This window comes from Aspergillus sydowii (assembly GCF_001890705.1).
Source record: "Aspergillus sydowii CBS 593.65 unplaced genomic scaffold ASPSYscaffold_11, whole genome shotgun sequence".
Classification (NCBI taxonomy): Eukaryota; Fungi; Ascomycota; class Eurotiomycetes; order Eurotiales; family Aspergillaceae; genus Aspergillus; species Aspergillus sydowii.
In genome coordinates, this window is record NW_024467869.1 from 1,070,725 (window position 1) to 1,095,588 (window position 24,864).

Sequence of the window (24,864 nt, forward strand, 5' to 3'; positions counted from 1 at the left end):
TATCATCGTTGACCCACTGGTGTCATCCTTGTTCCAGCAGGTCGAAGCAAATAAGTGTTGGGTTGAGAAAAAAACGGGGGCGCGCAGTTGATCGCTGGAAATGACGTTATAGGCGGAGGGCGGCAAACCTTCGAGCCACAGCCAGTTCGGCCGGTCTGGATCGCAGGAACGGCCACTAGCCAGGGTTGAGGTCTGCCCTTTCTTCTCGCTATCACCGCCATTTTCCGGAGTAAATGACTTTCGCCACATTTAGGGAACAACTCGTTGAGCATATAGCAACAGAGAAAACAAAAAAAATCTGGCTTATAATATAAAAATGATAGCCTGTTACTGCTTAAAGGTCCCAGAAAGCGCAGAGATTATGCTTTGCTACAAACTGTTTCACCTTCACACCATATAACATAGGACTAGAAGAAAGCATAGCACGTCGCATGTACTCCACTGAAAGCTGCGCATGTTCGGCAACCAAATATTCTCCGAGCCATTTTAAGTCGAGGTTGACAAAATTTGCTTACGCATTGGACGTTTGAGAACATAGTAGGAAAGGTAATCTGAGTGCCACCGGTATATACATATTAGGAAGGGCACACCACAAGCCTTTATTGACCGTGGTAATAATTATCCAGGTATATTGGAACTCCAAATATGGCGTCAGCGACGGGGAATTTTACCATCAAAAATGCAGGCCCTTGTTTGTTGCTTCTTGACAGGTCGGATGGGACGCCGCTCATTAGGTACGAGTCCGTATAGAGCCAACCATCCCATGGCATTGGCTAGTTATCTGAATGATGACTGGCCTGTATCAAGCGAAGTCACAGGGTCAAACCTGCTCCTTAAAAAGCTTGGATGGGCGAGCACACTCGGATTAACTGGGCGATGTGTAGACCATACCGGCCTCGCGATGACGAAATTAACAACTGACCAGTACCAAATCTTATCGACTGGTATTTTTATATTATTCCCCATCGAATCAACTATTATTTCGAGGAGAAAATGTTCCTCATAGCTTGCTTCCGACTTCAGTGATGGTCATTACACCGCTGGCGAGGCCATGTCAAACACAATTCACAGCTTCCCATCTGGTTCACCCTTGAACCTTTGAACCCGTTTTTGTTCCCAATCATCGAGGTCCTTCGCCATAAGCCTCTATTGAAAGATAAATTAGCTAATCAAGAAGTAAATATAATAAGAAAATTTCGAAACAGTAAGGAGAGGGTGGGCTAAACACGTACATAATACTCCTCCCGATCATCACCAAGAACTCTCCTGCGTGGGTTCCTTTTGATTCCCTCCTCCCCATCGGCCCCCTTAAGGCCCAGGTCCATCGCCTCCTCTTGGCTTAATTGTTTCACTTTGCGGTCGTACCTTTCATACCTTAGAGCAGCGGCCGGAGTCAAGGCAAACGACCCCGCCACGATAATCATGATAAATGGTAGACCAAAAAGAAGAAACGGATGCCTTGGAAGCCTAGCCCGATATGCCTCACCAAGCTTTTCCCCCAGCGTGGAGGACGCTGTAGTTGCCCGTCGAAAAGTTTTAGCTTGAAAGGCCGGCATCGTCATGGCAATATTTCGAATTCGAGAACATCGAATTTAGATCAATCAAAAATAGATGCAGTGCCGCGACAGTGATGAAGGAAGAACTCAGTTATGCGAGTGCTCGGCTGATGATTCAACAAAGAGTTCGGCGAATAGAAAATCCGATACATTTGGAAGAGCAAGGTACTCCGCAACCTGGAGCTTGTCGTCAACAATTAAAACTCGGACGGGAAGCTAAAGTATCCTCAAGACTTGCTCCCATAAATAAACAACCAATGCTTCTAACATAGAGTGAGTATACGCTTCTAAACCTCATGAACTTCCGAATTTCAACATCAATAATAATAATACTTCTAACACAAGCTTATTCAAAGGGCCGTGGACACTGGGAAACGTCATCACTACTCGATCCTCCGTGTCCAGTCAATTGTGCAGGCTCGTAGATGTCTTTTACATCGAGCTCTATTTTTGGTACAGGCGGCTTGGGCGGTTTGGGTGTAGCAAACCAGCCGTCGCAGCCGTCACAGACGCCGCAGCCTTCCAGCATATTATCCCAAGGGAACCCGAAAAGTATTTTCGGAAACTCTTCGGCAACTCAGACACCGTCAACTACCCTTCTCTTCGGTGGACAACCCCAAGCCCAACAACAGCCTGCTCAGTCGTCCGCGTTTGGATTAGGTCAATCAAGTGCTGGCACGACCCAGCCTCTACAAACCTCCTCCCAGGCAGCGCAACCGGCCTTTTTCAACAGTCTATTAGAGCGCGGAAAAAAGAGACCGCTTTCTGCAGTCACTCAGAATAATAATTTCGAGGAACTGCCTAATCTACAGTTGGGTCTCGATGATATCAGACGAAAGGCACGAGGACTTGGCACCGGGACTCTGAAAGATACGCATGCGCCAAGTAGCAAAGCGTAAGCAAGCAAACATCACATTTGATCTACATATAATTATTTGCTGATCACCTTCAAAAATAGACATTATTTACTTGCAGCGTCAGGCGTCTCTCCAGGACATGCTTTGCGTGATTTAAAAGCTTTAGAACCTGAAGCGTCCATTTCACTTCCATCGAAGGAATCGGAGGTTTTCGACCCGGACAACCAGAAGTACTTGAGGAATATCCAGCAACGAGGTCGTCAGGCTATGGTTGCAGAAAGTCTTGCGCGAGCCCAAAGGGATTTTGACTCGTTTTTGGAAGAAAGGGTTGACCTCGATTGGGAGGAACAGCGCCATAAGATTTTTCAACACTTTGGTTTATCACAAAGGGATGACCCGTTGGGGGATTCAGGGCCATCATTTGGCCGCTCGTCTAGGCAGGCCAATAAATTTGGGCCTGCGTCTACACATGGTCTTACTCGCAGGAGCGTCTTCGGCCGATCTGGCTTGGATAAATCGGTTATAGGCACTCCGGGAACTGGGAAACCAAGCCACCAACTTTTCGGAGATTCAATGGAGCGCACCGACGACTCTGGCTCGAATAATTTGGACCTTCGGTTCTTGCGCGAAAAGATGGGCTACTACGCGGATAAAGTCCAATCACTTAACTCCGCACGGCTTCAAGCGCGTAGCTTTCCGGTTCTCCACGAATTTTCTGAAGTTGAAGAACACGCCGGTGGTGATGTAAGTATCCGTCCTGGCTGACTCTGCGTTTCTAAAAGCTAACTCAATTAGGTTCCTCGCCAGCTTTTTGATGCATACAAAGCCCTTATAAGCATTACCGGGGAATCTACAGATGTTGCAGGCATTTCGGATCCTGGCGCGATAAAAGAAAGACAATTCTCAGAAGAATATCTGAACGAGGCGCCGAAATCGCAACAGGCTGTCGGCCTTCGGAAACAAGTAATTGAAGGCTCAAGGAAGTTCTTGGAGAACTTATTCTACAATGATATCGAGGGAGCGATTGCCAGAAACCCCCGCGAAGCGCAACTTGGTGGAATACCCACTGTGATTAATAAAGTTCGGGCGTTTATTCGCCTCAGGGAATCAAGGAGAGACCTTGCTCCGGATGGAGCCGAGTTACAGATGGTGGGGAATGATCACTGCTGGATTCTTATATTCTATCTTCTTCGATGTGGATTCGTTACTGAAGCGGCAGAATACGTTACCCAAGATCCCGGTTTTCGGTCGTTGGATCATAAATTTGTGACATATATGACGACTTATGCCCAAAGCAAACGACTGCCGAGAGACATGCAGCAAAGAATCAATGGGGAGTACCAACAGCGGTCCCGCAACGCCCCCGACAACACTATTGACCCATACCGAATGGCGTGTTATAAGATCATTGGGCGCTGTGATCTTGTTCGCAGGCGCTTGGATGGGATTAATCAAAGCGTCGAAGACTGGATGTGGTTGCAATTCAGCTTAGCGAGAGAGGATGATAGGGCTGAAGAGGTTGCCGGTGATGTTTTTGGGCTGGAAGACATCCAGACGGATATAACAGAAATAGGGCAACGAATGTTTGGAAAGGGCCAAGAAGGTCCCGGTTATGGAACTTTCTTTCTCCTTCAGATCCTCGGAGGAATGTTCGAACAAGCGGTTTCATATCTTGGGTCTTACGCGCCTGTCAGTGCAGTACACTTCGCCATTTCACTCACGTACTATGGTCTCCTGAGAGTGTCTGATTTTTACACCTCTGGAGAAGAAATCTGTAGGTCGAACTTGTATGACCTGATTCCTCACGCATGCTAACCCCATCAGTATCTTTCACAGTGAAACAGTATCCGCAGATCAACTTTGGCTACCTCTTGACTCAATACACGAAAGAGTTCCGTACCGCACATGTTGAAGCGGCAGTCGACTATTTCTCTCTTCTTTGTCTCAACGCAGATCTTCCAGGGGCTTTGGGTAAATCCCAGGCTTCCGTGTGTCATGAGGCGCTGCGGGAATACATCCTAGAGACCAGAGACTTTGCAAAGCTACTCGGCGATATTCGTTCGGACGGTACCAGAATCAAAGGGCTGATTGAACAACGTATCAGTCTGATTAAATTGGTGGATCAAGAAGAGTTCCTGAAAACAATTACGGTTCAAGCAGCCGCTGTCGCTGAAGACAAGGGCTTAATAACAGACGCGGTCCTCCTGTATCATCTTGCCGAAGACTATGATCGTGTTATCGATATCATCGACAGAACCTTGTCGGATTCCGTGGCCGTTCCCTTGGGAAGCCCGATGTTGAAATTGCAGCCTCTACGGCCCCGTACTCGCCTGCCGCCAGACGGGCAAAACTTGGAACAAGGGGACTCGGTAGAACCGGGAACTAGTCTGAGTTTGACCGTCGTGGAAGACCCAGTTGTGCTTGCAAAGAATATGATCGGTCTGTACAACCAGAACGCCTTATATTATCGGCGGATTCGTCAATCAAGCCGCGACGCATGTGGTCTTCTACTCCGCATGATGGAGGCGAAAACAGAAATAGAGACAGGGAAATGGACAGCAGCCCTGGATGTAAGTTCGCGACCTGGTAACCCATTGTCTTCCTTCTTTAACTAACATTGGATCTTCTAGACGATCAATGGACTAGGTATCCTGCCATTACGGGCCAGTGGATCTATACCTTACATTCGAAGTGCAGCCCAAGCATTTTCATCCCTCCCATCCCTCATTTCCAGCAATGTGGGCCATGTGATAATCTGGAGCATTACATGCATTGGTCGCGAACGTGACCGGTTGAGCAACGGGCCCTACGACAACGAAATGAGACAAGGCCTTGCTGAGGAGTTGTTGGTCATGGCAAAGGATTTGATGATTTTCTCTGGGATGGTCAAATATAAACTACCACCAAGAGTTTATGAAACCCTTGCTCGAGCTGGAGCCGATATTGGTGCTTATTAGGGAATCTTAGTTGAGATACATACGACACGATTATTAATAGTAAAAATAAACCATTGCTTTAATGTGAATCCTGTATCAAGTAGACTACCTCCCCAGAAGGAAGAGCTTCTTCGGGCGCGGATTTTTTCCGCGGCAGGTGCGCCAAGGATCGGCGGCGGGTCGGTGAAGCTCAAGCACGTCCAATTTGAAACATCATTCAGGCTTTCCCCATGAACGGATGTCGGTCCGTGTCCACCGTTCATCATACACATATTTGAATATACTTCACCAACAATAACTCCAATCGACGTCGAGTGCGCTAAGGCGTGGTCGTAGCGATTGGATCAAATACATGCACAGGCAAAAATAATGTACTGAATACATTAAATGCGGCCGTGCTACTTGACGTGCGACCTGGGCCTCTTCGATTTGACTCGGACCGATTACCATTCTCGACATGGACTATGACACTTCTGACGGCACGAAAAGGAGACCTACGTCAATCTCGCCTGATAGCAGGCTAAACCCCCCCCAGCCTGAGGATTCAGTCCGCCTCATAGAGACGACAGCGGGAGCGCAAACAGGACGAAGAATGAACACTGTATCCCATAGTAACGATGCATCCCCGAAGACACAAATTTCGTCAGTGGATGGTTCGCAATCACGATCACAACGGCCTGAGTTGGATAGTCTGGGTGAAAGCGGAAGTCCGTCCAACCCGACAAGCCCATCTAGTTTGGCGAGCCTCTCAAATCCGTTGAATGAAGGTGCTGAGAACCAAAATGGCAGTTGTGGTGACGGCGCAGCGAATATGGCCCAGACAGGTGAACCTGGAAACTGCACACTCATAGACAACCCGCCGAATCTTGCGAGGATTCGGCACGTCATGTTTGAATGCAAGGAGCCCATCGAGATCAGCTTGCAAGAATTCGAAACCTATTGGCCATTCATTGATAATGTGTGGGTGAAGCAGAGGTCTAATTCCAGCAAGGAAGGTCATTGCACTACTGATTACTATATGTGCCGCTTGCGACGTCCAACTCACCGGAGCTCAGAGACACGGCCTTTGCCAGAGGGTAAGCGCCCTCGAAAGAAAAGGGTACGTGAAGGCGGGCTTTGCAACTTTCAAATCAAAGTTATCAAATTTGAAGGGGCATATTCAACGGTCACTATCGCTAGAACACCGGGAAGCAGTCACCAACATTCACATGATCTCGATTATATTGACAAGGTGAAGCGGAATACAGGGCTAATGGAGTTCGCCAAAAAGGAGGCGAGCAAAGGATACTTACCTTCTTCCATATACACGAAATTCCGAGAAGAACCGGAACGGCTCATCGAAGCAGGTGGGAAATTCTGTACTGTTACGGACGTTCGCAACGTTTCAGCAAAATGGAGGCTACAGAATCCGGAGGTTAAACTTGTGCCTCACGAAGGCTACGAGTATCAGAAAGGCCACGGAATTGTGCGGACTCGGGAGATGGCAGACGTCGAGAACACCGCGCCAGCTGATTCAACCGCTCTGCACCCGAATACACTTCCACCGTTACCACCTGATACTCTTCCTTTCCCACAGTTCCCGCTTGATTTCTTAGAGCCTTATCTCCCGAAGAAAGACGAAAAGCGGGAGTTTCCACATGTCACCCTATCCTATGCGTCATCCATGGACTCTAAAATATCACTTCTTCCCGGCATGCAGACTGTGCTTTCAGGCCCAGAGGCGAAACTAATGACGCATTATTTGCGATCACATCACGATGCAATCTTAATCGGAGTTGGGACTGTCCTTGCAGATAACCCAGGGCTGAACTGTAGGCTGCAGGGCGCTGGGGGTTTTGGTGGGCTCGGAAGGATGTGGCAGCCGCGACCGGTGGTTATTGACCCCATGGGGCGGTGGCCAGTGCATCCCGACTGTAGGATGCTGCGGACTACGGTTGAGGGGAAAGGCAAAGCTCCATGGGTCATCGTGTCCCCTGGAGCCCAGATCCACCCCCAGAAGTTAATGATGCTCAAGGGTTACGGAGGCGATTTCCTTCGTATCATGGAGTACCACCAGAATTGGCGGCTTCGCTGGGAGCCTATATTACGGGCCCTAGCATCAGAAGGCATCAAGAGTGTAATGATTGAAGGCGGAGGGAGGGTTCTTAGTGAGCTTCTGAACCCTGAATACACTGATTTTGTTGATTCTATCATTGTGACTATTGCGCCAACGTACTTGGGTTCTGGGGGAGTCGGTGTGAGCCCAGATTCAAAACGTGATGCGCAGGGAAAGCCTAATGCGGCGCTCAATCCGAGAGATGTGAGATGGGTACCGATGGGACAGAATGTCATAATGTGTGGGAAGATCCGCACGACACCACCTACACCACCTACACCATTCGCGCCTCCTGCCGAGTCCAACTCCTCTGGCGCAGAATCGCGATAAACGAACGCCGGAGCTGGAAACATGAGTACGCGACTGAATGTAGTCATCTAATCCGAACGCAGTCATAACTAAAGAAAAATTGCAATAAAATAATCAACGAATGATATCCAAATACAACATAGAAAGGAAGTGACGTTCCCTATCTTCTAAAAAAAGCCTAAACAGAAAGACCAGTGGGCTTTTGTACTGCGGTAAACATAGATGATAATGTTTCTTTGTCCTGAGGCCATCGAATGGCATAAAGAAACCCCGGCGGGTGGGCCATTCCAAGAGAGCTTCAAGAATTCCTGTCTACCTAATTTTCGGTGAAGGCCGAGTAGAGATAAACCGCCAAAAAGGGAACCAAAGGGAAACCGTGAAGGGAAGACGAGACTCGAAATCGTAAACCTTAGGCAAGGAATGACCGCAATTGTTGGCAATTGACTAGAGCATGTCCGTCTTTTTCAGGCGTTTCCGTTATCTGCGCGAGACTCCAGCAGCAAAACTAGGAGTAATGTCAATAATGTGTATGTAGTATGTAGCTCCAAGTATGTTGGGAAACTTGGAATTTCAGCCTCGCGCGTGATTCGCTGTAACAATAACGCCTCGGGCTCACTAACACATCGCCGCTCGTTTTTTCCTTCTCCCTTTGTCCTCTCGCCTCTAGCCCGAGTAAAGTTCCTCTTCCCATTTCTCTTGCCCTCGACCGTCCATTTTCATCTTCTCATCTTCCTCACAATTCATTTTGTTTTCCTGTTTACCCATTAGGGATTGCTTTCTGTTCCCAATGCCCCTTAAGAAAGCTGCAACCAAACCCGCAGCGCGGGCCACCGCTGCAACGAAGGCGAAAACAGCTGCTTCTACCACCACAAAAGGTGCTGCAGCAATCAAAAATACAACTCAAGTACGTTCAGCAACTGCCACTAGGAACACCGCGAAAAATACAGCGAAAACTCAGGCTCCCACGACCCGCAAGACTCCCAAAACAGACGCCAACGCCGCAAAGGATGCACCTGCCCAACCAACCAGAAAGCGCAGAGCCGAAGCCGGGGATGAGAGTGTGGCTAGCGAATCGGTCAAACGAGCTCGTGTTGCGAAGCCTGTCGCCACGAAGCAAAAGCCCAAGGTCGTCATCAATAATGCGCCGAGTATCAAACTGAACGTTTATGTCTGTGGTGAAGGCAGCTCTGGTGAACTTGGCCTAGGCGTCGGCAAGAATGTTATCGACGTGAAGCGCCCGCGCCTCAATCCCCACTTACCATCGGATACTGTTGGCGTCGTGCAAGTCGCTGTCGGCGGTATGCATTGCGTCGCCCTTACACATGACAATAATATCCTTACTTGGGGGGTAAATGACCAAGGCGCCCTTGGAAGGGACACAACATGGGATGGCGGATATAAGGATATGGACAAAATTGACTCTGATTCTGATTCGGACTCAGAGGCCGGTCCTGATCTAAACCCCCACGAAAGCACGCCAACTGCCATTCCTTCGAGTGTTTTCCCTGAGGGTACAGTCTTTGTTGAAGTTGCCGCTGGAGACAGTTCAAGCTTTGCTCTCACCGATGATGGCCAAGTGTACGGCTGGGGAACTTTTAGGGTAAGTATGCATGTCACCAATTTATAAAGCGCTTAGCTGATAACAACCCAGAGCAACGATGGTATCCTTGGTTTCGATGCCACCGTTAAGGTTCAGACCGTCCCAACGCTAGTACCAGCTCTCAAGAAAGTAAAACATTTAGTGTGCGGTGATAACCACGTCCTCGCTTTGAACGATAAAGGTGCTGTCTTTTCGTGGGGATCTGGCCAGCAAAACCAACTCGGCCGTCGTATCATTGAGCGGAATAAATTAAATGGGCTTCAGCCACGGGAGTTTGGACTTCCTAAGGGCATTGTTCACATTGGTGCTGGCGCTTTCCATTCCTTCGCCGTACACCAATCCGGCAAAGTTTACGCCTGGGGTTTGAACAGCTTCGGCGAAACAGGCATTCGTGAAAATGCAGGTGATAGCGAGGCTGCCATTGTTCACCCCACAGTCGTGGCCTCTCTGTCCAAAAAAAACGTCACCCAAATTTGTGGCGGCGCTCATCACTCGCTAGCTGTTACCCATGACGGCGAATGTCTTGTCTGGGGTCGGCTAGATGGCTACCAAACCGGCCTAAAGATTGATACTCTCTCAAATGACGCAGTTATTAAGGATGAGCGGGACCGTCCACGTATCCTAATTGAGCCAACTGTGGTACCTGGAATCAAAGCTAAAACCGTTGCAGCTGGATCCGATCACTCAATCGCGATCGACAACGACGGCCGCCCCTGGTCTTGGGGGTTTTCCGCCACGTATCAAACGGGCCAGGGCACACAAGATGACGTTGAGGTTGCAACTGTCATCGAAAACACTGCTGTCCGAGGCAAGAACCTCAACTGGGCTGGTGGCGGTGGTCAGTTCTCGGTTTTCACAGAGCCTGCGATACTTTAATTTTTTCAAAAGAGGGTGTATGGAGGGTCACAATTCAAGTCTGCGACTGGATTCGCCCTTTGCATTGTCTTGGTGGGGTTTGGCTCATCTTTGAAGTGTGGTGGGGGAACGTCGTTGGGCATGTTTTCAGAGAAAGGCTGTGGCTTCTCAGCGGCGGTTTTATATCTTAATGCGCCTGTACTTTTAGCTTGCATCAAGGGTAGACGATTTGTAATATCATGCAGTGCAGCCGGCTCGATGGATACTTGATAACTTGTCCAGTTTTGCTTGAAACTGGGTTCATGGCATGTGTCTATTTACAGCAAACTATCAAAATAGGATCGCAAATGCCAACTTTCAGCAATGTATTTATTCAAACTTTCATCCAAAGGCCTCGAGTTTCTTCATCGTCTCGAATTCATCAGCATAACTCTTAATTCCCAGCGAGTTGTTTTTCTTTCTTTTCGCATTTCGGTTGGTTTCCTACGTCAGGCTCATCTTCATGTTCTCTCAGCAAAGTGTCCATCTCGTCAAAGGAATAGTCATGCGGCCGAACATGACCATTATCCGCCGTCTCAATTGAAGCAGTGTTTCCAACATAAGTCCCATTTGTATGTTCTCTCAATAAAGCATCCAGTTCATCAAGGTCGTCATCGAGTGGAACGCCATTATCTCCCGCAGACTGCGGATGGTCAATGTTATCCGGCATAAACAAATGCTCGTCTATATCATCCGATCGTCCAGGCGGCTGCGAGATATCGTTTTGTATTAATTGATCAATATCAGCTCTTGAGTTGAGATTGTTCGAGATGCTATCATCGTGGGGTGTTGTTTGCATTGGATCTGATGCGGCATCGTTCGCGGACCAGGGTTTCTCTTCGTCTATCCATGCTCTGCGCATAGTCTGAAGGCGTTTAGAATGGCCAAGTCGCTCAATAATAGCCAGACCATCGGCAAATTTCGCACGGGGGAAAAGATCATCGAGCCATAGCTGATAAAAGTTCAAGAGGCGAGCCAAATCAGAAAACTATGTGCAAAAGAGCAGAGTTTAGTAGAGCTCACGATCAATTTAAGCGAGCACGCCATTGCATTGGGAGAAAGCATGGACGAACCTCGTACCCTTTCCCTTTAAGCTTCAGGTTTTGCCTCGCTGAGCGCCGCAGTTTCGGGATCCCAGCTTGTGCAAGCAGTCTTGGCGAAAGGCCAGCATCAGTGTATGGCTAAGTAATTGATTCATTATTTTATAACCGACCTATTCTCGTCCAGTTTGGCAACAGGCTGTCTCTTTTTAGCGACTTTGACCTCCTCATCTAAACCTAGGAGTACTCCAGAGTTACCGGGCGGAGCAGACTGCTTCGGCACATTTACGCTGCTAGGGTTTGTGTTGATTCCCTGGAGTATTTCGTCAAGACCAACGTCGTAATCAAATAAGTCGTCAACATGGTCTGTAGATTGTGCTGCGTCCTTCGTCGCTAGGTTGCTCTCGTCTGCCATCAATGTGTCCAATACCGATGAGTGTGTGGGTATTGAGTCGTTAACCTCAACTCTTGTTTCTCTGTCGGGTGCCCGCGGCATCTCAGGAAATGGGTGAATGGAAAAGAACATCGGATGTTCAAACGCAAAACAGCTGGTCGATAATCGATAAGAAACCCTGGCAGGCGGTTGGGTCCAGTGGACGCGTCTCGAACCCGACGCGTTGCAATGTAATCTCGTCACCAGCCAATAGTAGGCTCTCAAATTACTCTTTCATAAGCTTCTATAAGGTGTGCTGTACTCGAGTTCACAGCCGGACGTCTGGGTGTGGGGGATTGGCACATAGGATACGTGCTTTAAAAGAACATACAGGTAACCTGTAGGAGCGAGCAAGGCATAGCTGCTTGTGGGCAATTCACCCAACCACTATTTTCAACCGGTGGTAAAGGCCTTCAGTAGTTTGTTCCAAGTGCTATGAAGTACATCAAAGCTCCCTCGTAAAGCACGGGTAAGCTCTTCCTCGACTTCACATTCGGGTTTCAGCAACTTGAAATGCAATTTGTCTACAATGAAAGGGGTCTCTCCTGGTAGACCCAGCTCTGGATCATGTACAGCAAGTTAGTGACAGCCCCGGTGTGGTCGGCACCAGCAGGGATGATGATCTGAGCTAATCCTAATCTGAAAATTCAAGCCTTGGCACAACTTCCGACATCCCAAAGTCCGCCCTCACAAGAGACACTTCAAACCTTCAATCGTCACACTGGACAATCCAGCCTCTTCATAATGGCCGACACCAACAACTCTGCAGTTGTACCACCAAAGCGAGCTCTTACTGATTATCCAGTGCGGTTTTCTTCAAACCCTCAATTACCACATACAAGATCATACTAACATTGTTTGCAGCTCATCGACTCGGATCCGTACGTTCCACCATCGACCATATTCTAGCCTTACACACTAGATTTCCCCGGTAGCAACCTTCGGAAATCACTAATACATATTTCATTTCAGGCATGTGCGGCGGGTTTTCGGATACGCGAGACCCTCAGACTATGCGGTTGCTGGCGGAGCTGCTGCTGCTTCTCCGCTTGCATTCTGGGTTATGGAAAGGATGAGCCCATCACACGTGGGTAGAGGCGGATTCTCCCCCGTGATGCGTCTGGCGACAGCGGTCGGTGTTATTGGCGGCCTACATATCCTCTACCAAAGGTCATGCAGTAAGTTATCCGTCAAGCCCCATTTTTACTATGGGCCCGGCCATCTGGGATCACCATTGACTTATACTTCTCCAGATCGCTTCCATGGATTTACGGAGAACTCAAGAGAGGTTGACATGGATATGAAAGAAATGGTAGACAAAGTTAAGAAGGGCGAGCCTCTCTATGGTTCCTCGCAAGTATCAACTTACCTACAGGGTGTAGCCGCTCGGAACTCGCGATATGCGAATCTCTTCGTTCAGGTTATCCCATGGTTCAATCTAGTCAACCATGAGCATGTAAGTTTTTGCTTGCATCCGGGTCTCTGATCTGCTTCAAATCTACCGGGATACTGACTATCACACAAGCACGGTGTCGATACGGCTAAATACTACCAGCAGGCTGAACGGGAGCTTGAGGCCGAACGCCTTTCCAAAGCTGGCTCTTCTTGAGAATCATGTCGTTCGCAAAGGGGTGTCCATTCAATGCGTTAATTGGAGGGTGTTCTTTCCATTTCGATGCGATGCCTGCGCAAGCGGAATATGTAGAATTGTATAGTTATGTCTGTCTTCTAGGAATGTTGCTTACTCGGTCGGTATCGCAACGAGCTGTCTCAACATCGTCGAATTTGGTGTTCAGCTCTCGATTCTTTTTAGGTCGTGGTTTAGGCGCTATTAAGATCAACACCAGGTTCTCTCCGCGACGAGCAAATATTGGGACACGCATCAAACCTTTTTCGTTTTCTTGTATGTAAAATCGCCTTAGTAGCATGATAGCCTCCTTCCGCTGCAACCCGCCATAAACAGGATAAGGGGGGTCAATCGCCAAACTGCAGCAGGTCAACGCGGAACTAATAGAATACTACTTCAGTGGGTTGCAAACTCAGAATGTAAGGATAAAATGCTTCCGGTTCCTCCGAATCGCTCATTGCCACAGCCATAGTATACGCTCCGAATTTGATATTGGCGCAAAGCTGCTGCGCACATGACACAGGGCTCAACCGTTACATAGAGGTCTGTTGACCGGAGTGCCGATTTTGGATAACTGCGAAGAAATTCTTGGAGAGCAAGAAATTCAGCGTGTCTTGTTCCCTAATACAAATATATTAGAAGTGGATTTTGTCAGGCATTACTTATCTAGTCAATATGGTCCAGCCAGAACCGGAGGCCAGAAGTCTCAAACGGACGGAAGAGAAAGGAGGAAAAAAGTCGCTCCAGCAGGACTATGTTATTGACTTACATTCATGGATCTGTTGGTATCATTCATTCCACGACCAGCTATTTTGTTCTTGTATACTAAAACACAGCCTACAGGTGTTTCACCAAGGTCAAGCGCTCTGCGTGCCTATCAAGCGTGAGTTTCAGTCCAAGTAGGCACCTATTTGGGTGGGATACGATACCATTTCAAATGCTTGCTCCATAAAGCAGAAATTGTCTGCTGTCGCATGTTCCATTCCTGGCTTAAATGCGCTAAACATATACTTCACAATGTTCAGGCGGTTCAGGCGATTCGATCCGGAGTTGATGTTAGAATGCAAGCTCTAATTTGACCAGATCTGTGGTATCTGAGGTTTCCTTCTGTTCCTTTTCTCTTGTTTTCTGTGCAGGTCGGCAGGACACACAGGAAGGTCACTCAAAAATTAAACCAAGACCACTGGGTAACCTGAAATGGAAAGGCTACCTTGGGCAGGGCAGTTGCCGCCAAGCATTACTCCTTACTCCGGTAGGAAGTAATTATTAGTTCGGTACTTCCGTACCTCCGATACGTTGTCGGACGGAGTACTGACATCATATTGAACTAAAGCCCGCCCGCGCCGAGTAGAATTCAATATCATTTACTGAAGATTAAACATTGGTTGCACACTGAATTTATGAATCCACATAGCCTTGGTGATAAAATTTACAGTTGAATAATTAAGTATGTTTCTTACACTAAGCCATACCACTTGCCTACTTAATTGTTCCATTTTATTATCATTACCGGTATATTACATTTAATCGGCACTATATTCCGTATATTACAGCATTAGTTACAACGCCCAATCGATAAGTAAGCTGCTTATCACTCCTCTAACTCATAAATTGGTTTCCTCTCTGCGGAACCGACGCGCCCATCCAAGGCTTTCTTTCAGTATCCGTTTTTGCTCTACTTGTCGCCCAGCAACGCAACAAGCATGTCATGAATTGAACTCTACAGATGACTGCAGATGAATTGAATGCTCATCCTTATTCTACAATAAGCATGGCCGACTGGACATCTGCAGAACCCGTCGTCTCGTCTACCCTAGCAGCCCAGCTGGCACCTCGTCTTTCATCCCAAGGAAGCTCAGTCCATCGCCTAACAGGAGACTCCTTTACGCAACTCCGACAAGAGTTAGTGGAGGGGAAATACAGCCAATTGAGTCTTGATGACAGCGTTACCGTCAGCAGGCTCATCTGCGTTGTTCTCAAGGCAGGTCTGGAACCTTGTACCAAGAATAGAGAACCAAGCAACGGCGACCTGAGCGCTCAACTTTCCGACTGTCTAGACATCATCCAAATAGCAGTCCAGAAAGTCCCGCAAACACTGACAGAAGTTCCCGATCCAGAAATTCTAGGGGTAAGGGCTTACGCCCCGTTATATGCTTGGCTGGTTGTTCAACTTCTTCACTTGTCTTGTACTCAAAACAATTGGACCGTTGATGAGAAGGTCACCAGGATTTTCTCAAGTATAGTTCGTGCCGAATATAAACACACAAAGCTACGGTCTCCTTATCATATTATTCCTTTCCTGCGGGCCTGCGCAAATGGTTTGTAGAGACTCAAAGTGAACTGGGAACATCTCACTAACCAATCAATCTCAGAGGTCATATTATCTTTAGAACAACTCCAATACCAGGGACGGTGGGACATTTCTCAGCTCAAATCGGCCTTCCCGGTACCCGAAGGACCCGTCTTCGTAGTACTAGGCAAGCTCGGCCTGCCTCGCAACCTATTTGAAGAGAGAGTCAATCTTGGGTCATTTCCAGGAGCTGTTCTAGTAACTCTCGGCCTTCTTGATTCGTTCATAGTTCGGTTGGATGGCGACATCTCTTTTCCAAGAAAAGCTTCGAGCATGCGGCGGAATCTAGCTTGGGTTCTAAGTGGTTATCGACGCATATGGAGAGTTGTATCCATTTGGCTTCAGAAAACCAATATGGATAATGTCGGCTCCAAAGTCGAATTATGCTCACGCTTCTTGGAATCTATACGAACATGTTGTTTATGTGAAATCTCTTCTGAAATTGAAACAGTTTACGATTCCCTCCAAATGCTGGGCGACATATTGTCCTCAGATTGTCTGAGCCATTCCAGTTCTCTTCAAACACAACTAGCCTGCTTCATTGACGATTTCGTCAATCTTTCTGATTATACGGAGAAGCAGCTCAAATACGTTAGAAGAATCTCGCCACCATTAAGCGATGCGATGAAAAAAGCTACTTTCAAAACCCTCGAAATCCGTCTCCAGGTAGAGAACCTAAAGCAAGCAATTTAAGATGTCAACCAATAGAACTAACTAAGAATAAGACCGCAGTTCACAACGCTCTTACCAACGCAGCGCAAACGCGGTTAAACCTAGGACCAACGGCACTTTCAACCTCCAAAGGTGGTGTCGATGCAATGACATATTCTTTCGCTTCTAGCCAAGGACATGGGCAGTCAGGCCAGATGCCAAATGATAGTGAAGCTAGGGAAATACCCAGGCGCCGCCGTCTCTTACAGCCGGAGATGCAATGCAGAGTTACTGTAGCTCAGCAACTCACCTTGAGGTTACTAGAATTCATCCGCTATGAAGGCGCTGCAAACTTAGAGAGCCTTAAGCTTGCGGTTTTGTGAGTTGAGCGCAAGACCGACGATTTTCTTAAAACTAACATTCTGTAGCAAATCTTTCCCTGCTCTCTCTGAGCAGGAAAAGTATGTTTTCCTGAATGACCTAGGCCGTCTGCCTTGCGCAATCAATGGGAGCCTCACGGTGGCTATCCACGGCGATCCCGACTCTTTAGGCAAAGAGCTTTGTCATATCTGTGATGATGGGCTCCAAAGTCACACTCAATCCGATGCTCAGATGAACGAAATTGATGTTCTATTCCAGGTGTTAGCATTTATAGTTCCTAAAATATCCCGTTCTTCGACTATCAGAGTAACTACTATGGCTGCTTTGAAGCGAATATTGATACACACATCGAGCCCAATCCACCTGCAGCTGTCGGGTTCCATTTTTGGTGATTTTCTCCTAGGCTCTCTTCGAAGCTCTGTGCGAGAACTTCGGGTTATTGCTGGGTACGCTCCTCGTGGCTAGAAACATATTGGGTACTAACGATTCCGTAGCCATACAGTCGCTTGTTTTGTGCGCGATGGCCTAGGCCATGAAACCCGGCGCGGCAATTTCGTTATCTTTTTGGATTGGCTAAAAAGCTTATCTGAGAAGAAAGAAACAGCATTGCATGAGACTTGCATCATGAGCTTGTGCCGGTTGGCAAGGTATAATTCGAGGCTAATGTACTATGACTAGTATTGAGACTAATATCCTCGGACAATAGGTTTTCCAATGATGAAGAGATGAATATTGTTCTTCTTCGTCTCATAGAGTATCTTGGACATCCAAACCCATTTATCTGTGGGGTAGCGTACACCGAGGTATGGTAGCTCTCCGGACTTGCTTTGGTCTCCAATGGTTTCAAGGACCCAAGCGTTTCAAGAAATACATCTAACCGACAATTAGTTATCGAAACTTGCGCAGCAGCTTGCCGTCACGCCCGCCGCCTTGTTCCGGCCCTTTTGGAGGACACTTTCCGTGATAGTCGTTAAAAATTTGCAGTCCCGTCCCTATATGGCGGAACAATTGTGTGACCTGCTTGGGATGACAATTGACGACTTTCTAAGGCTAACGGAAGTCTATGTTCTGCCGCATCTGGTACTTTTACGAAAGAGGGATATTATTGTTCGGATTGGAGGAACCTACAAGGATGCCAAAACGCCCTTTGATATATGCTCTGAGAAAGATAATCTTGCAGCAATACTAGCGTTTTTATTATGCCAACCCTCTCCGGATCCTCAAAGAATGATCATGACCACGTTGTCGGCCGTGGATTCTGCTTTCGACGGTCGTGTCTTGGCAGAGCTGGTGAGAATAGAGCCGATCTTAATTGCTTGCGATCTATTGAAAGGCCTTGGTGATACAGGAGAAGACAAGGGAGCAAGGGTATGTCATTCTAGGAATCAGAACCCGAGACGATGAAGGGCTCTAACAAAAAATAGTTTTACCAAGCTCTACTTGTTCTGGCATCTCTCGTGCCACGCAAGTCTTCGCACACTTCAAGACAATCGAACTTGCTAGGTCACTTCATTGAGGAGCATGTCCTTGGAATAATCACACAGTTTGCGCATGCCATCAATGATTTCCAAATAAGACAGCCTATTGTTGAGAAGAAAAGAAATATCATGGCCATCGGGGCTATGATTAAAGTTGCCCCTGGTTATGTCAGTAGTGCCTTACCTCAGGTGTGTAAACCACTTCACTATTTCAACTGATTTGGTCGACTAAACTGAGTACCACAGATATGTGCTTGTCTGCGGTCTGCGTTGGAATTCAAGGAGCTCTGCAACAACTCCTTTACAGTATGGGGGGTTCTAGTAAGATCATTGCATGAGGAGGAAGTTGAACCCCTCCTTGACCAAACTCTCTCTATCGTGATAAAGCATTGGGCAACCTTCACCGAAGATACTAGGAGGTTTGCTTACCAACTCGTCGAGCATGCCCTAGGGTTTCACAACGAACTTTTACAGGACGTTTTTGGCACCATGCCTTCACTGGCTTCAATACCCGTGCTCTCCAAATTTGATAATAAAATCAACAAGATGAAAGAGACTATGGATGTTCGAAGCCATTTTATTGCATTTTCTCGGCGTTGTCTGAGTGAAAATGCCACAGTCGTTGAACAAGCATTAACAGAACTTGTTTCATATCTCTCAAGGCATGAGGAGTTCCTTCACAGATCTGTCATCAGTGAGCAGCCAGATCCAGCTGTGATGCACTTGGTTAGGTCTTTACTCGACTGCTGTGTAAAGTTCAACACTACATCAGAATCCATTACCCTTCTCTCCGCTCGTTGCCTTGGCCATATCGGCTGCTTGGATCCAAATCGAGTGGATTCGATCAAAGAGAAAAAAGAGATCCTCGTTCTGTCAAATTTCGGTAAAATGGAAGAGACGCTTGACTTCGTACTTTTCTTTTTACAACATGTGCTAGTTGATGCCTTCTTATCGGCGTCTAATACGAGGGCTCAAGGATTTCTAGCATACGCTATGCAAAATTTACTGCGGTTTTGCAATTTAAACTCCGCCATCACGCAGCGTTTGCGCGATGTGGTTGACGAAAAGTATCAGCGATGGTTAGAGCTTCCTGAGGCGGTCCGTAATATCTTGACACCCTTCTTGACGTCAAAATATACAGTCACCATCGGAACTGCGGGCTCCGGCTGCACCTATCCTCTGTTTTCACCTGGACTGAGCCACGCAGATTGGTTGCGAAGCTTTGTCCAAAATTTACTACAAAGCGGAAATGGTGATAATGCGAGATCGGTATTTGGCGTTTGCAGTCGTATAATCAAAGGGCAAGACATTTCAATAGCATCGTTCCTACTTCCATTTGCTGTCTTAAACCGTGTGGTTGGAGGAACTCAGAAAGAGAAGGACGATTTGCACGGTGAGCTTATGAATATCCTAACTTATCCCCTTCCTGAAAATAAGAATGAGATACACGAAGCCATCTTATTGTGCAGCCAAGTAAGTATCAGTATCCGACGTTCTCACAATTCGGATGATATTCACGTCTTATAGAGTGTTTTTGAAGTACTGGATTATCTCTCGAGATGGGTTCAGGGGAAGAAAAAGCAGCTAGGTAGCTTAAAAACCCGCGGACACCACAGAGGCTCCAAGGAGAATGACCGGGACTTATTAGTGAGCTCATACTGTTCTCAGATCAAGGCGGTGGAATCCCTTCTAGGCTCCATACCACCAGAAGTGATATCTAAGCGAGCTGTGGAGTGCAAGTCTTTCTCTAGGGCTCTATTTCATTGGGAACAATATATTCGACAATACAGGAGCCGGCCTCAAAAACAACAACCTACCAGCTTAGAACCGCTTTACCAACATCTTCAGGACATCTACAGCCAGATTGACGAGCCCGACGGTATCGAGGGAATCTCAACTCACCTACACGTTCTTGACATTGACCAGCAGGTCCTCGAACATCGAAAGGCAGGGAGATGGGCCACAGCACAAAGTTGGTATGAATTGCAACTTGAAAAAGAACCCGGTAACTTGGATGCCCAGTGGAACTTGTTTACGTGTTTAAAGGAATCGGGACAACAAGGTAGTTTCATGAATTCGAATTTCCATTGCACTTTTACTTACGTGCTTCTGCAGATGCAATTCTCACACGCTTTGAGATTCTCAGGCCGACTAGTTCTATGCCCAGATTTCTTTCTTTCGCGGTCGAGGCATCTTGGGTAACAGGGAAATGGGATAAGATGCACAGTTATCTCGAGCTTTGTGCGCGAAAGACAACAGCAGATTTCAACATAGGTATTGGTCTGGCTTTAGATGCGTTCCGTCAGGGCGAGAGACAGCAGTTTGGCGAAATTGTTGATGGTTTACGGTTAAGTGTCGCCAAGGCTCTTACAACAAACTCCGTCACGTCCTTACAATCATGTCACGATAGTATGCTCAAGTTGCACGCGCTGACGGAGGTTGAGTCTGTTATCCTAGCGGGAGACGAACATAAAAATCCAGATTCACGCACGGATCTGCGAAATTCTTTAGATCATCGGTTAGACGTTCTAGGGGGGTATTTATCTGACAAACAGTATCTTCTCGGACTAAGGAGAGCTGCCATGCAGTTGAGGTGAGCTATCCTGGTAAAATTAAATAACTTGCGCTAATATAGCAACAGTGGCAACTTCGTTGACTCTGACATAGCCGCTGCATGGCTGACGAGTGCTCGATTATTGAGGCGAGGCAATTTTGGCAATCAGGCATATCAGTCCATGCTTAATGCTGCTCATTTAAAGGACCGTTCTGCAACTATTGAACACGCGCGGCTCCTTTGGAAAGACGGCCACCACCGGAAGGCCATACAAATTTTAGAGGGCGCAATAGCTGCGAATGAATTTGCTTCGACCACATCCAATCCCGACAATCTAAATCCACAGTCCGCTGTCTCCAGTCATGAGAATCACCAAAATCTACTTGCTGCTAGGGTACGTCGCAAATCGGAGGCGCCCACTACTCTCCAATTGTTTATCTGATCGATTTAGGCACACCTACTATTAGCGAAATGGACCGATAGAGCAGGACAAACCCAGTCGGATATTATAGTGCAAAGGTATCGCGAGGCTATCAAGCTACATTCGAGGTAAGTAGGACATTTTTGCTGGTATTCTTTTTTTCTCATGGACTTCAGATGGGAAAAGGCCCATTATTATCTTGGAAAGCACTACAACAAGATCTTGGACTCGGAGAAATTGAAGCCGCCAGGGAAGGAGGCACAAATATAGTAGGTCTTGTAACAAGATATAAAATTCGGGGCCACTGATGCTAATTACCGTAGTTTGAGTGGTGAAGCGTCAAAATTGGTTGTTGACAACTACCTTCGGTCATTGGCACACGGAAATAAGTACGTTTTCCAGTCACTGCCCAAAGTCCTGACCCTTTGGCTGGAACATGCTTCTACCGTTGAACAACCATTTGATCCGAAAAGGGGTGATAATGCGTGGGTGTTCATTCTCAATGTTGCCTCCCTCCCTGAGTCCCTCTGTTAATTGTCTCAAAGGGACTTCCAAGCACACACGCTAAATCAACGAAAAAAGAGTCTGGATGACATGCACTCACAGTTGAAAAAATATATCAATAGAATGCCAGCTGCCTTGGTTAGTCCCGAGTCTGAACGGTTTCGGATTCTCAGCTAACTACTTCCAGCTTTTTACAATCCTACCTCAAGTCGTCGCGCGAATCTGCCACCCAACTCCCACAGTCTGTACCCTGTTAACTAGAATTGTGGCAAAGGCAGTGAATGCTTTCCCCCAGCAAGGACTATGGACTGTTCTCGCCGTTGTCAAGTCATCCTCCACGGACCGAGCGTCAAGGGGTTTTACTTGCCTCCAGAAGATAACCGTGAGTTACAATCACAAATACTTGTCCGAATGCAGCTCAGGCTAAAGCAATAACAGGATATCAACAAGAAACTGAAGACCGAGGCAAGCATTGACATCCGCGGAATGGTTAGCCAGGGCCAAAAATTCTCAGATGAGCTGCTACGGTTGTGTGTAGCCAAGATCGAGAATAAAGTTGCTCGCATAAACCTTGCACGACACCTCAACTTCAATCATAAAGTAGCGCCATGTCGACTCGTCGTTCCCTTCCAGGCAATGCTTACCCCAAGCTTACCGGCTAGCCATGATTCAGAGTATCTAAAGGGGTTCAGGGCCTTTCCTCGAGATTCTACCACTATCGAAGGTATGGGATTACGCATATCAATGGGCCTTATCTAACTATTTAAGGGGTCCTTGACGACGCTCAAATTCTTAGCTCTCTCCAAAAGCCTCGTAAAATTGGCATCCGAGGGTCTGACGGGAAGATATACAATATTCTGTGTAAACCAAAAGACGATCTTCGTAAGGACCAACGCCTGATGGAGTTCAATAATATGATCAACAGATTCCTGAAGAAGGACGTGGAATCCAGCAAACGGCGCATGTGTAAGTGCAGCGTGCACACGTCTTCCCTCACTTTCGCTCACCTATAGGAGATATCAAAACGTACGCCGTTACGCCGTTGAATGAAGAATGCGGACTTATTGAGTGGGTGGACAACCTAAGAACCCTGAGGGATCTAGTCACAAAGTCACTGAGGGAGAGGGGGATCACGCCAAATGTACGGCCTGTCTCTAAAAAAATTACACCCTTTCAGTCATTCAATCCGAAGAGATACTGACGGCCGGCGCTTAGTACGAGGAGATACGCCATTACCTTAACGAAGCATGCTCGGACCCATCCAAAGTTTCATTATTCACAGACAAGGTTCTAGCAACGTGAGTACTAGCAATCTTCTGGTATTCGTCAACCACTGAGTGTGATACAGATTCCCTCCGGTTTTGCATGAATGGTTCGTGGAGATGTTTCCCGAGACGGGTGCCTGGTTTGCCGCAAGACTTCGTTATACTCGATCCTGTGCTGTTATGTCGATGGTCGGCTATGTCTTAGGGTGCGTCAATCACATCAGGTCATCCATGCTCTGCTAAATGACCCAATCCCGTAGGCTAGGAGACCGACATGGCGAAAACATACTCTTCGAGGAAGGCACCGGCGGTGTTCTTCATGTCGATTTCAACTGTCTTTTCGACAAGGCGAGTTGTATCAAATTTTACCGAACGGGTCATTCAATTAACCTCATGCATATAGGGCTTGACGTTTGATAAGCCAGAGTTGGTTCCGTTTCGGTTAACCCAGAATATGATTGATGCATTTGGCGCTTATGGATATAATGGTCTGTGTCAACACAAAGCTGTTTGCTGTTTGTTAACAATTTAACAGGTCCATTTCGGAAAACTTGCGAACTAAGTCTCGACCTTCTGCGGCAGAATGAAGATGCACTCATGACCATACTTGAAACATTCTTGCACGACCCAACAACTGATTTCATTGGAAAGAAGGTACATGTCCCGGTCCTCAAGCAGAAATAGAGGGCTGACACTGAAATCATTAACTAAGCGCCGGACTCATGTACACGTCCCAGATACCCCTGCTGGCGTCCTAGAAAACGTTCGTAACAAACTGCGCGGCCTTCTTCCAGGTGAATCAGTTCCATTATCGGTGGACGGTCACGTCGACGAGCTCATCATCCAGGCAACCGATACTCGAAATCTCGCCGCGATGTACATTGGCTGGTGCTCTTTTTTCTAGCATAGGGTAACGCAGCTCCGTAATCTGTGGGCACAATGAGCGAACACTATTCGTTACCGACTGGAATAGATCATCAAATCAGGATTTACCTCCACAAGCAAAGGTTTCCAAGATAAACCTGTTGCCAACTCAATGATAATGGAGACAGCTTTCCCACCAACGTAAAACCTTACGTAATACTGCGCATTATTTACCTCCTTAACGAATAACGAACCATCTTAATTGCGGCCCCTATCTCTACTATGGGCCCGGCTTCTGCTACGACTGCTGTAATCGTAGCTACTGTAGCTGGGGCTACGGCGTCTGCCTCGTCGCGGGCTGTCTCTCTGTGCACGTACCCTTTTCATATGAGGGGATTCCGATGGGGAGCGTGTAGAAAATGATCGAGCGTCTTGAGGAGATCGAGACCGGGAGCGGGAAAGCGATCGGGGTCGATATAAGTCGTGCCCTTCCATGGGCCGAGCTCGACCATGCGCCCGCGGAGAGGAGGCTCGTTGCCGGTATGGCGAATGGCGAGGGGAACGATTGTCCGCATGTCGCCCTGGAAGATGCCGCTGACGTCCATGCTTCCCCCTCGCACTCAGAACCGGCGGGGGTGAACGGGAGAACGCTTTTTTTGGTAGTACGATCGACACATTCAATACTGCTCCATCGAACTGGGCTTCATGCATATGTGCAATGGCGGCCTCTGCGTCTGCGGGATCGTGATAGAGAATATATGCCGTGCCCCTGTTTGCCATAACTACCAATGGACATGTTAGCGGGGCTCGGTAGAAAGAAGCGCATTAACATACAGGCATGGTTCATGGGAAGATCAACGCTCTGGATCTCCCCAAAACTCCCGAATATCTCCAATAGATGTGGTTCCGTCACATTCTTCGTCAGTTTTTCCACGACAATCTGTTTATTTGTTTTCCTTGGCATCAGATCCAATTTCCTGGGTGTCAAAACACTGGAGTGACGTGGGTTCAAACCTTTGAACTCCCTTGTGTGTACTTAGGAGAGCTCG

At 47.5% G+C, this 24,864-nt stretch overlaps 10 protein-coding genes across 10 annotated transcripts; 6 read left to right on the forward strand and 4 right to left on the reverse strand.

Annotated features, from left to right (window-relative positions):
* Positions 1-1,065: 1,065 nt before the first annotated feature.
* Positions 1,066-1,556, reverse strand: ASPSYDRAFT_158538 (cytochrome c oxidase assembly protein COX16; the record flags this gene model as incomplete). Its single annotated transcript, XM_040842734.1, has 2 exons — positions 1,066-1,146; positions 1,233-1,556. 2 exons carry the CDS (start codon positions 1,554-1,556, stop codon positions 1,066-1,068), a joined length of 405 nt encoding a protein of 134 aa, XP_040699591.1.
* Positions 1,557-1,778: 222 nt separating this feature from the next.
* nic96 (linker nucleoporin NIC96) lies at positions 1,779-5,430 on the forward strand. Its single transcript, XM_040847752.1, has 5 exons — positions 1,779-2,451; positions 2,515-3,157; positions 3,209-4,187; positions 4,238-4,983; positions 5,044-5,430. Exons 1-5 carry the CDS (start codon positions 1,982-1,984, stop codon positions 5,368-5,370), a joined length of 3,165 nt encoding a protein of 1,054 aa, XP_040699592.1. The 5' UTR covers positions 1,779-1,981; the 3' UTR covers positions 5,371-5,430.
* Positions 5,431-5,578: 148 nt separating this feature from the next.
* Positions 5,579-8,048, forward strand: ASPSYDRAFT_49022 (RibD family protein). The gene has a single exon (XM_040847753.1). The coding sequence runs from the start codon at positions 5,807-5,809 to the stop codon at positions 7,772-7,774; it is 1,968 nt and encodes a 655-aa protein (XP_040699593.1). The 5' UTR covers positions 5,579-5,806; the 3' UTR covers positions 7,775-8,048.
* A 492-nt stretch (positions 8,049-8,540) lies between these two features.
* ASPSYDRAFT_158142 (RCC1 domain-containing protein) lies at positions 8,541-10,229 on the forward strand (the record flags this gene model as incomplete). The annotated part of the gene is made up of 3 exons (XM_040842707.1): positions 8,541-8,657; positions 8,730-9,353; positions 9,405-10,229. The coding sequence occupies 3 exons, from the start codon at positions 8,541-8,543 to the stop codon at positions 10,227-10,229; spliced, it is 1,566 nt and encodes a 521-aa protein (XP_040699594.1).
* Positions 10,230-10,641: 412 nt separating this feature from the next.
* Positions 10,642-11,783, reverse strand: ASPSYDRAFT_34698 (Chromosome segregation in meiosis protein 3; the record flags this gene model as incomplete). The annotated part of the gene is made up of 3 exons (XM_040845273.1): positions 10,642-11,235; positions 11,321-11,428; positions 11,457-11,783. 3 exons carry the CDS (start codon positions 11,781-11,783, stop codon positions 10,642-10,644), a joined length of 1,029 nt encoding a protein of 342 aa, XP_040699595.1.
* Positions 11,784-12,047: 264 nt separating this feature from the next.
* ASPSYDRAFT_433975 (putative NADH-ubiquinone oxidoreductase 21 kDa subunit) lies at positions 12,048-13,382 on the forward strand. The gene is made up of 7 exons (XM_040846639.1): positions 12,048-12,189; positions 12,373-12,524; positions 12,585-12,601; positions 12,693-12,898; positions 12,974-13,041; positions 13,096-13,176; positions 13,246-13,382. Exons 2-7 carry the CDS (start codon positions 12,465-12,467, stop codon positions 13,327-13,329), a joined length of 516 nt encoding a protein of 171 aa, XP_040699596.1. The 5' UTR covers positions 12,048-12,189; positions 12,373-12,464; the 3' UTR covers positions 13,330-13,382.
* Positions 13,383-13,435: 53 nt separating this feature from the next.
* On the reverse strand, positions 13,436-14,571 carry ASPSYDRAFT_208963 (nucleoside deaminase; the record flags this gene model as incomplete). Its single annotated transcript, XM_040843951.1, has 5 exons — positions 14,277-14,571; positions 14,117-14,221; positions 13,760-13,968; positions 13,609-13,706; positions 13,436-13,548 (listed from the first exon to the last, which is right to left on the reverse strand). The coding sequence occupies exons 1-5, from the start codon at positions 14,352-14,354 to the stop codon at positions 13,436-13,438; spliced, it is 603 nt and encodes a 200-aa protein (XP_040699597.1). The 5' UTR covers positions 14,355-14,571.
* A 401-nt stretch (positions 14,572-14,972) lies between these two features.
* atrA (protein kinase MEC1) lies at positions 14,973-23,552 on the forward strand. Its single transcript, XM_040847754.1, has 23 exons — positions 14,973-15,665; positions 15,720-16,363; positions 16,423-16,727; positions 16,777-17,175; positions 17,224-17,376; positions 17,436-17,532; positions 17,618-18,097; positions 18,154-18,394; positions 18,452-19,680; positions 19,735-20,269; positions 20,323-20,800; positions 20,849-21,155; positions 21,213-21,310; positions 21,359-21,451; positions 21,506-21,667; positions 21,728-21,824; positions 21,874-22,068; positions 22,125-22,410; positions 22,455-22,652; positions 22,703-22,827; positions 22,902-22,984; positions 23,035-23,157; positions 23,212-23,552. Exons 1-23 carry the CDS (start codon positions 15,074-15,076, stop codon positions 23,366-23,368), a joined length of 7,077 nt encoding a protein of 2,358 aa, XP_040699598.1. The 5' UTR covers positions 14,973-15,073; the 3' UTR covers positions 23,369-23,552.
* ASPSYDRAFT_434651 (uncharacterized protein) lies at positions 23,459-23,964 on the forward strand. Its single transcript, XM_040846661.1, has 2 exons — positions 23,459-23,605; positions 23,664-23,964. The coding sequence occupies exons 1-2, from the start codon at positions 23,549-23,551 to the stop codon at positions 23,853-23,855; spliced, it is 249 nt and encodes an 82-aa protein (XP_040699599.1). The 5' UTR covers positions 23,459-23,548; the 3' UTR covers positions 23,856-23,964.
* ASPSYDRAFT_434300 (uncharacterized protein) lies at positions 23,832-24,709 on the reverse strand. The gene is made up of 2 exons (XM_040846647.1): positions 23,945-24,709; positions 23,832-23,879 (listed from the first exon to the last, which is right to left on the reverse strand). The coding sequence occupies exon 1, from the start codon at positions 24,593-24,595 to the stop codon at positions 24,074-24,076; it is 522 nt and encodes a 173-aa protein (XP_040699600.1). The 5' UTR covers positions 24,596-24,709; the 3' UTR covers positions 23,832-23,879; positions 23,945-24,073.
* Positions 24,710-24,864: the final 155 nt, after the last annotated feature.

Bases quoted from the DNA above. Each gene is read 5' to 3' on its own strand.
- ASPSYDRAFT_434300 (XM_040846647.1), bottom strand. From the start codon at position 24,595: ATGGCAAACAGGGGCACGGCATATATTCTCTATCACGATCCCGCAGAC.
- ASPSYDRAFT_433975 (XM_040846639.1), top strand. From the start codon at position 12,465: ATGGCCGACACCAACAACTCTGCAGTTGTACCACCAAAGCGAGCTCTT. The intron at 13,042-13,095 runs GTTAAGAAGGGC...ACTTACCTACAG, and splicing joins TGAAAGAAATGGTAGACAAA to GGTGTAGCCGCTCGGAACTC. The intron at 13,177-13,245 runs GTAAGTTTTTGC...CTATCACACAAG, and splicing joins ATCTAGTCAACCATGAGCAT to CACGGTGTCGATACGGCTAA.
- nic96 (XM_040847752.1), top strand. From the start codon at position 1,982: ATGTCTTTTACATCGAGCTCTATTTTTGGTACAGGCGGCTTGGGCGGT. The intron at 4,188-4,237 runs GTAGGTCGAACT...TAACCCCATCAG, and splicing joins CACCTCTGGAGAAGAAATCT to TATCTTTCACAGTGAAACAG. The intron at 4,984-5,043 runs GTAAGTTCGCGA...TGGATCTTCTAG, and splicing joins AATGGACAGCAGCCCTGGAT to ACGATCAATGGACTAGGTAT.
- ASPSYDRAFT_434651 (XM_040846661.1), top strand. From the start codon at position 23,549: ATGACCATACTTGAAACATTCTTGCACGACCCAACAACTGATTTCATT. The intron at 23,606-23,663 runs GTACATGTCCCG...TCATTAACTAAG, and splicing joins CTGATTTCATTGGAAAGAAG to CGCCGGACTCATGTACACGT.
- atrA (XM_040847754.1), top strand. From the start codon at position 15,074: ATGACTGCAGATGAATTGAATGCTCATCCTTATTCTACAATAAGCATG. The intron at 21,156-21,212 runs GTACGTCGCAAA...TGATCGATTTAG, and splicing joins AAAATCTACTTGCTGCTAGG to GCACACCTACTATTAGCGAA. The intron at 22,653-22,702 runs GTAAGTGCAGCG...CACCTATAGGAG, and splicing joins ATCCAGCAAACGGCGCATGT to ATATCAAAACGTACGCCGTT.
- ASPSYDRAFT_49022 (XM_040847753.1), top strand. From the start codon at position 5,807: ATGGACTATGACACTTCTGACGGCACGAAAAGGAGACCTACGTCAATC.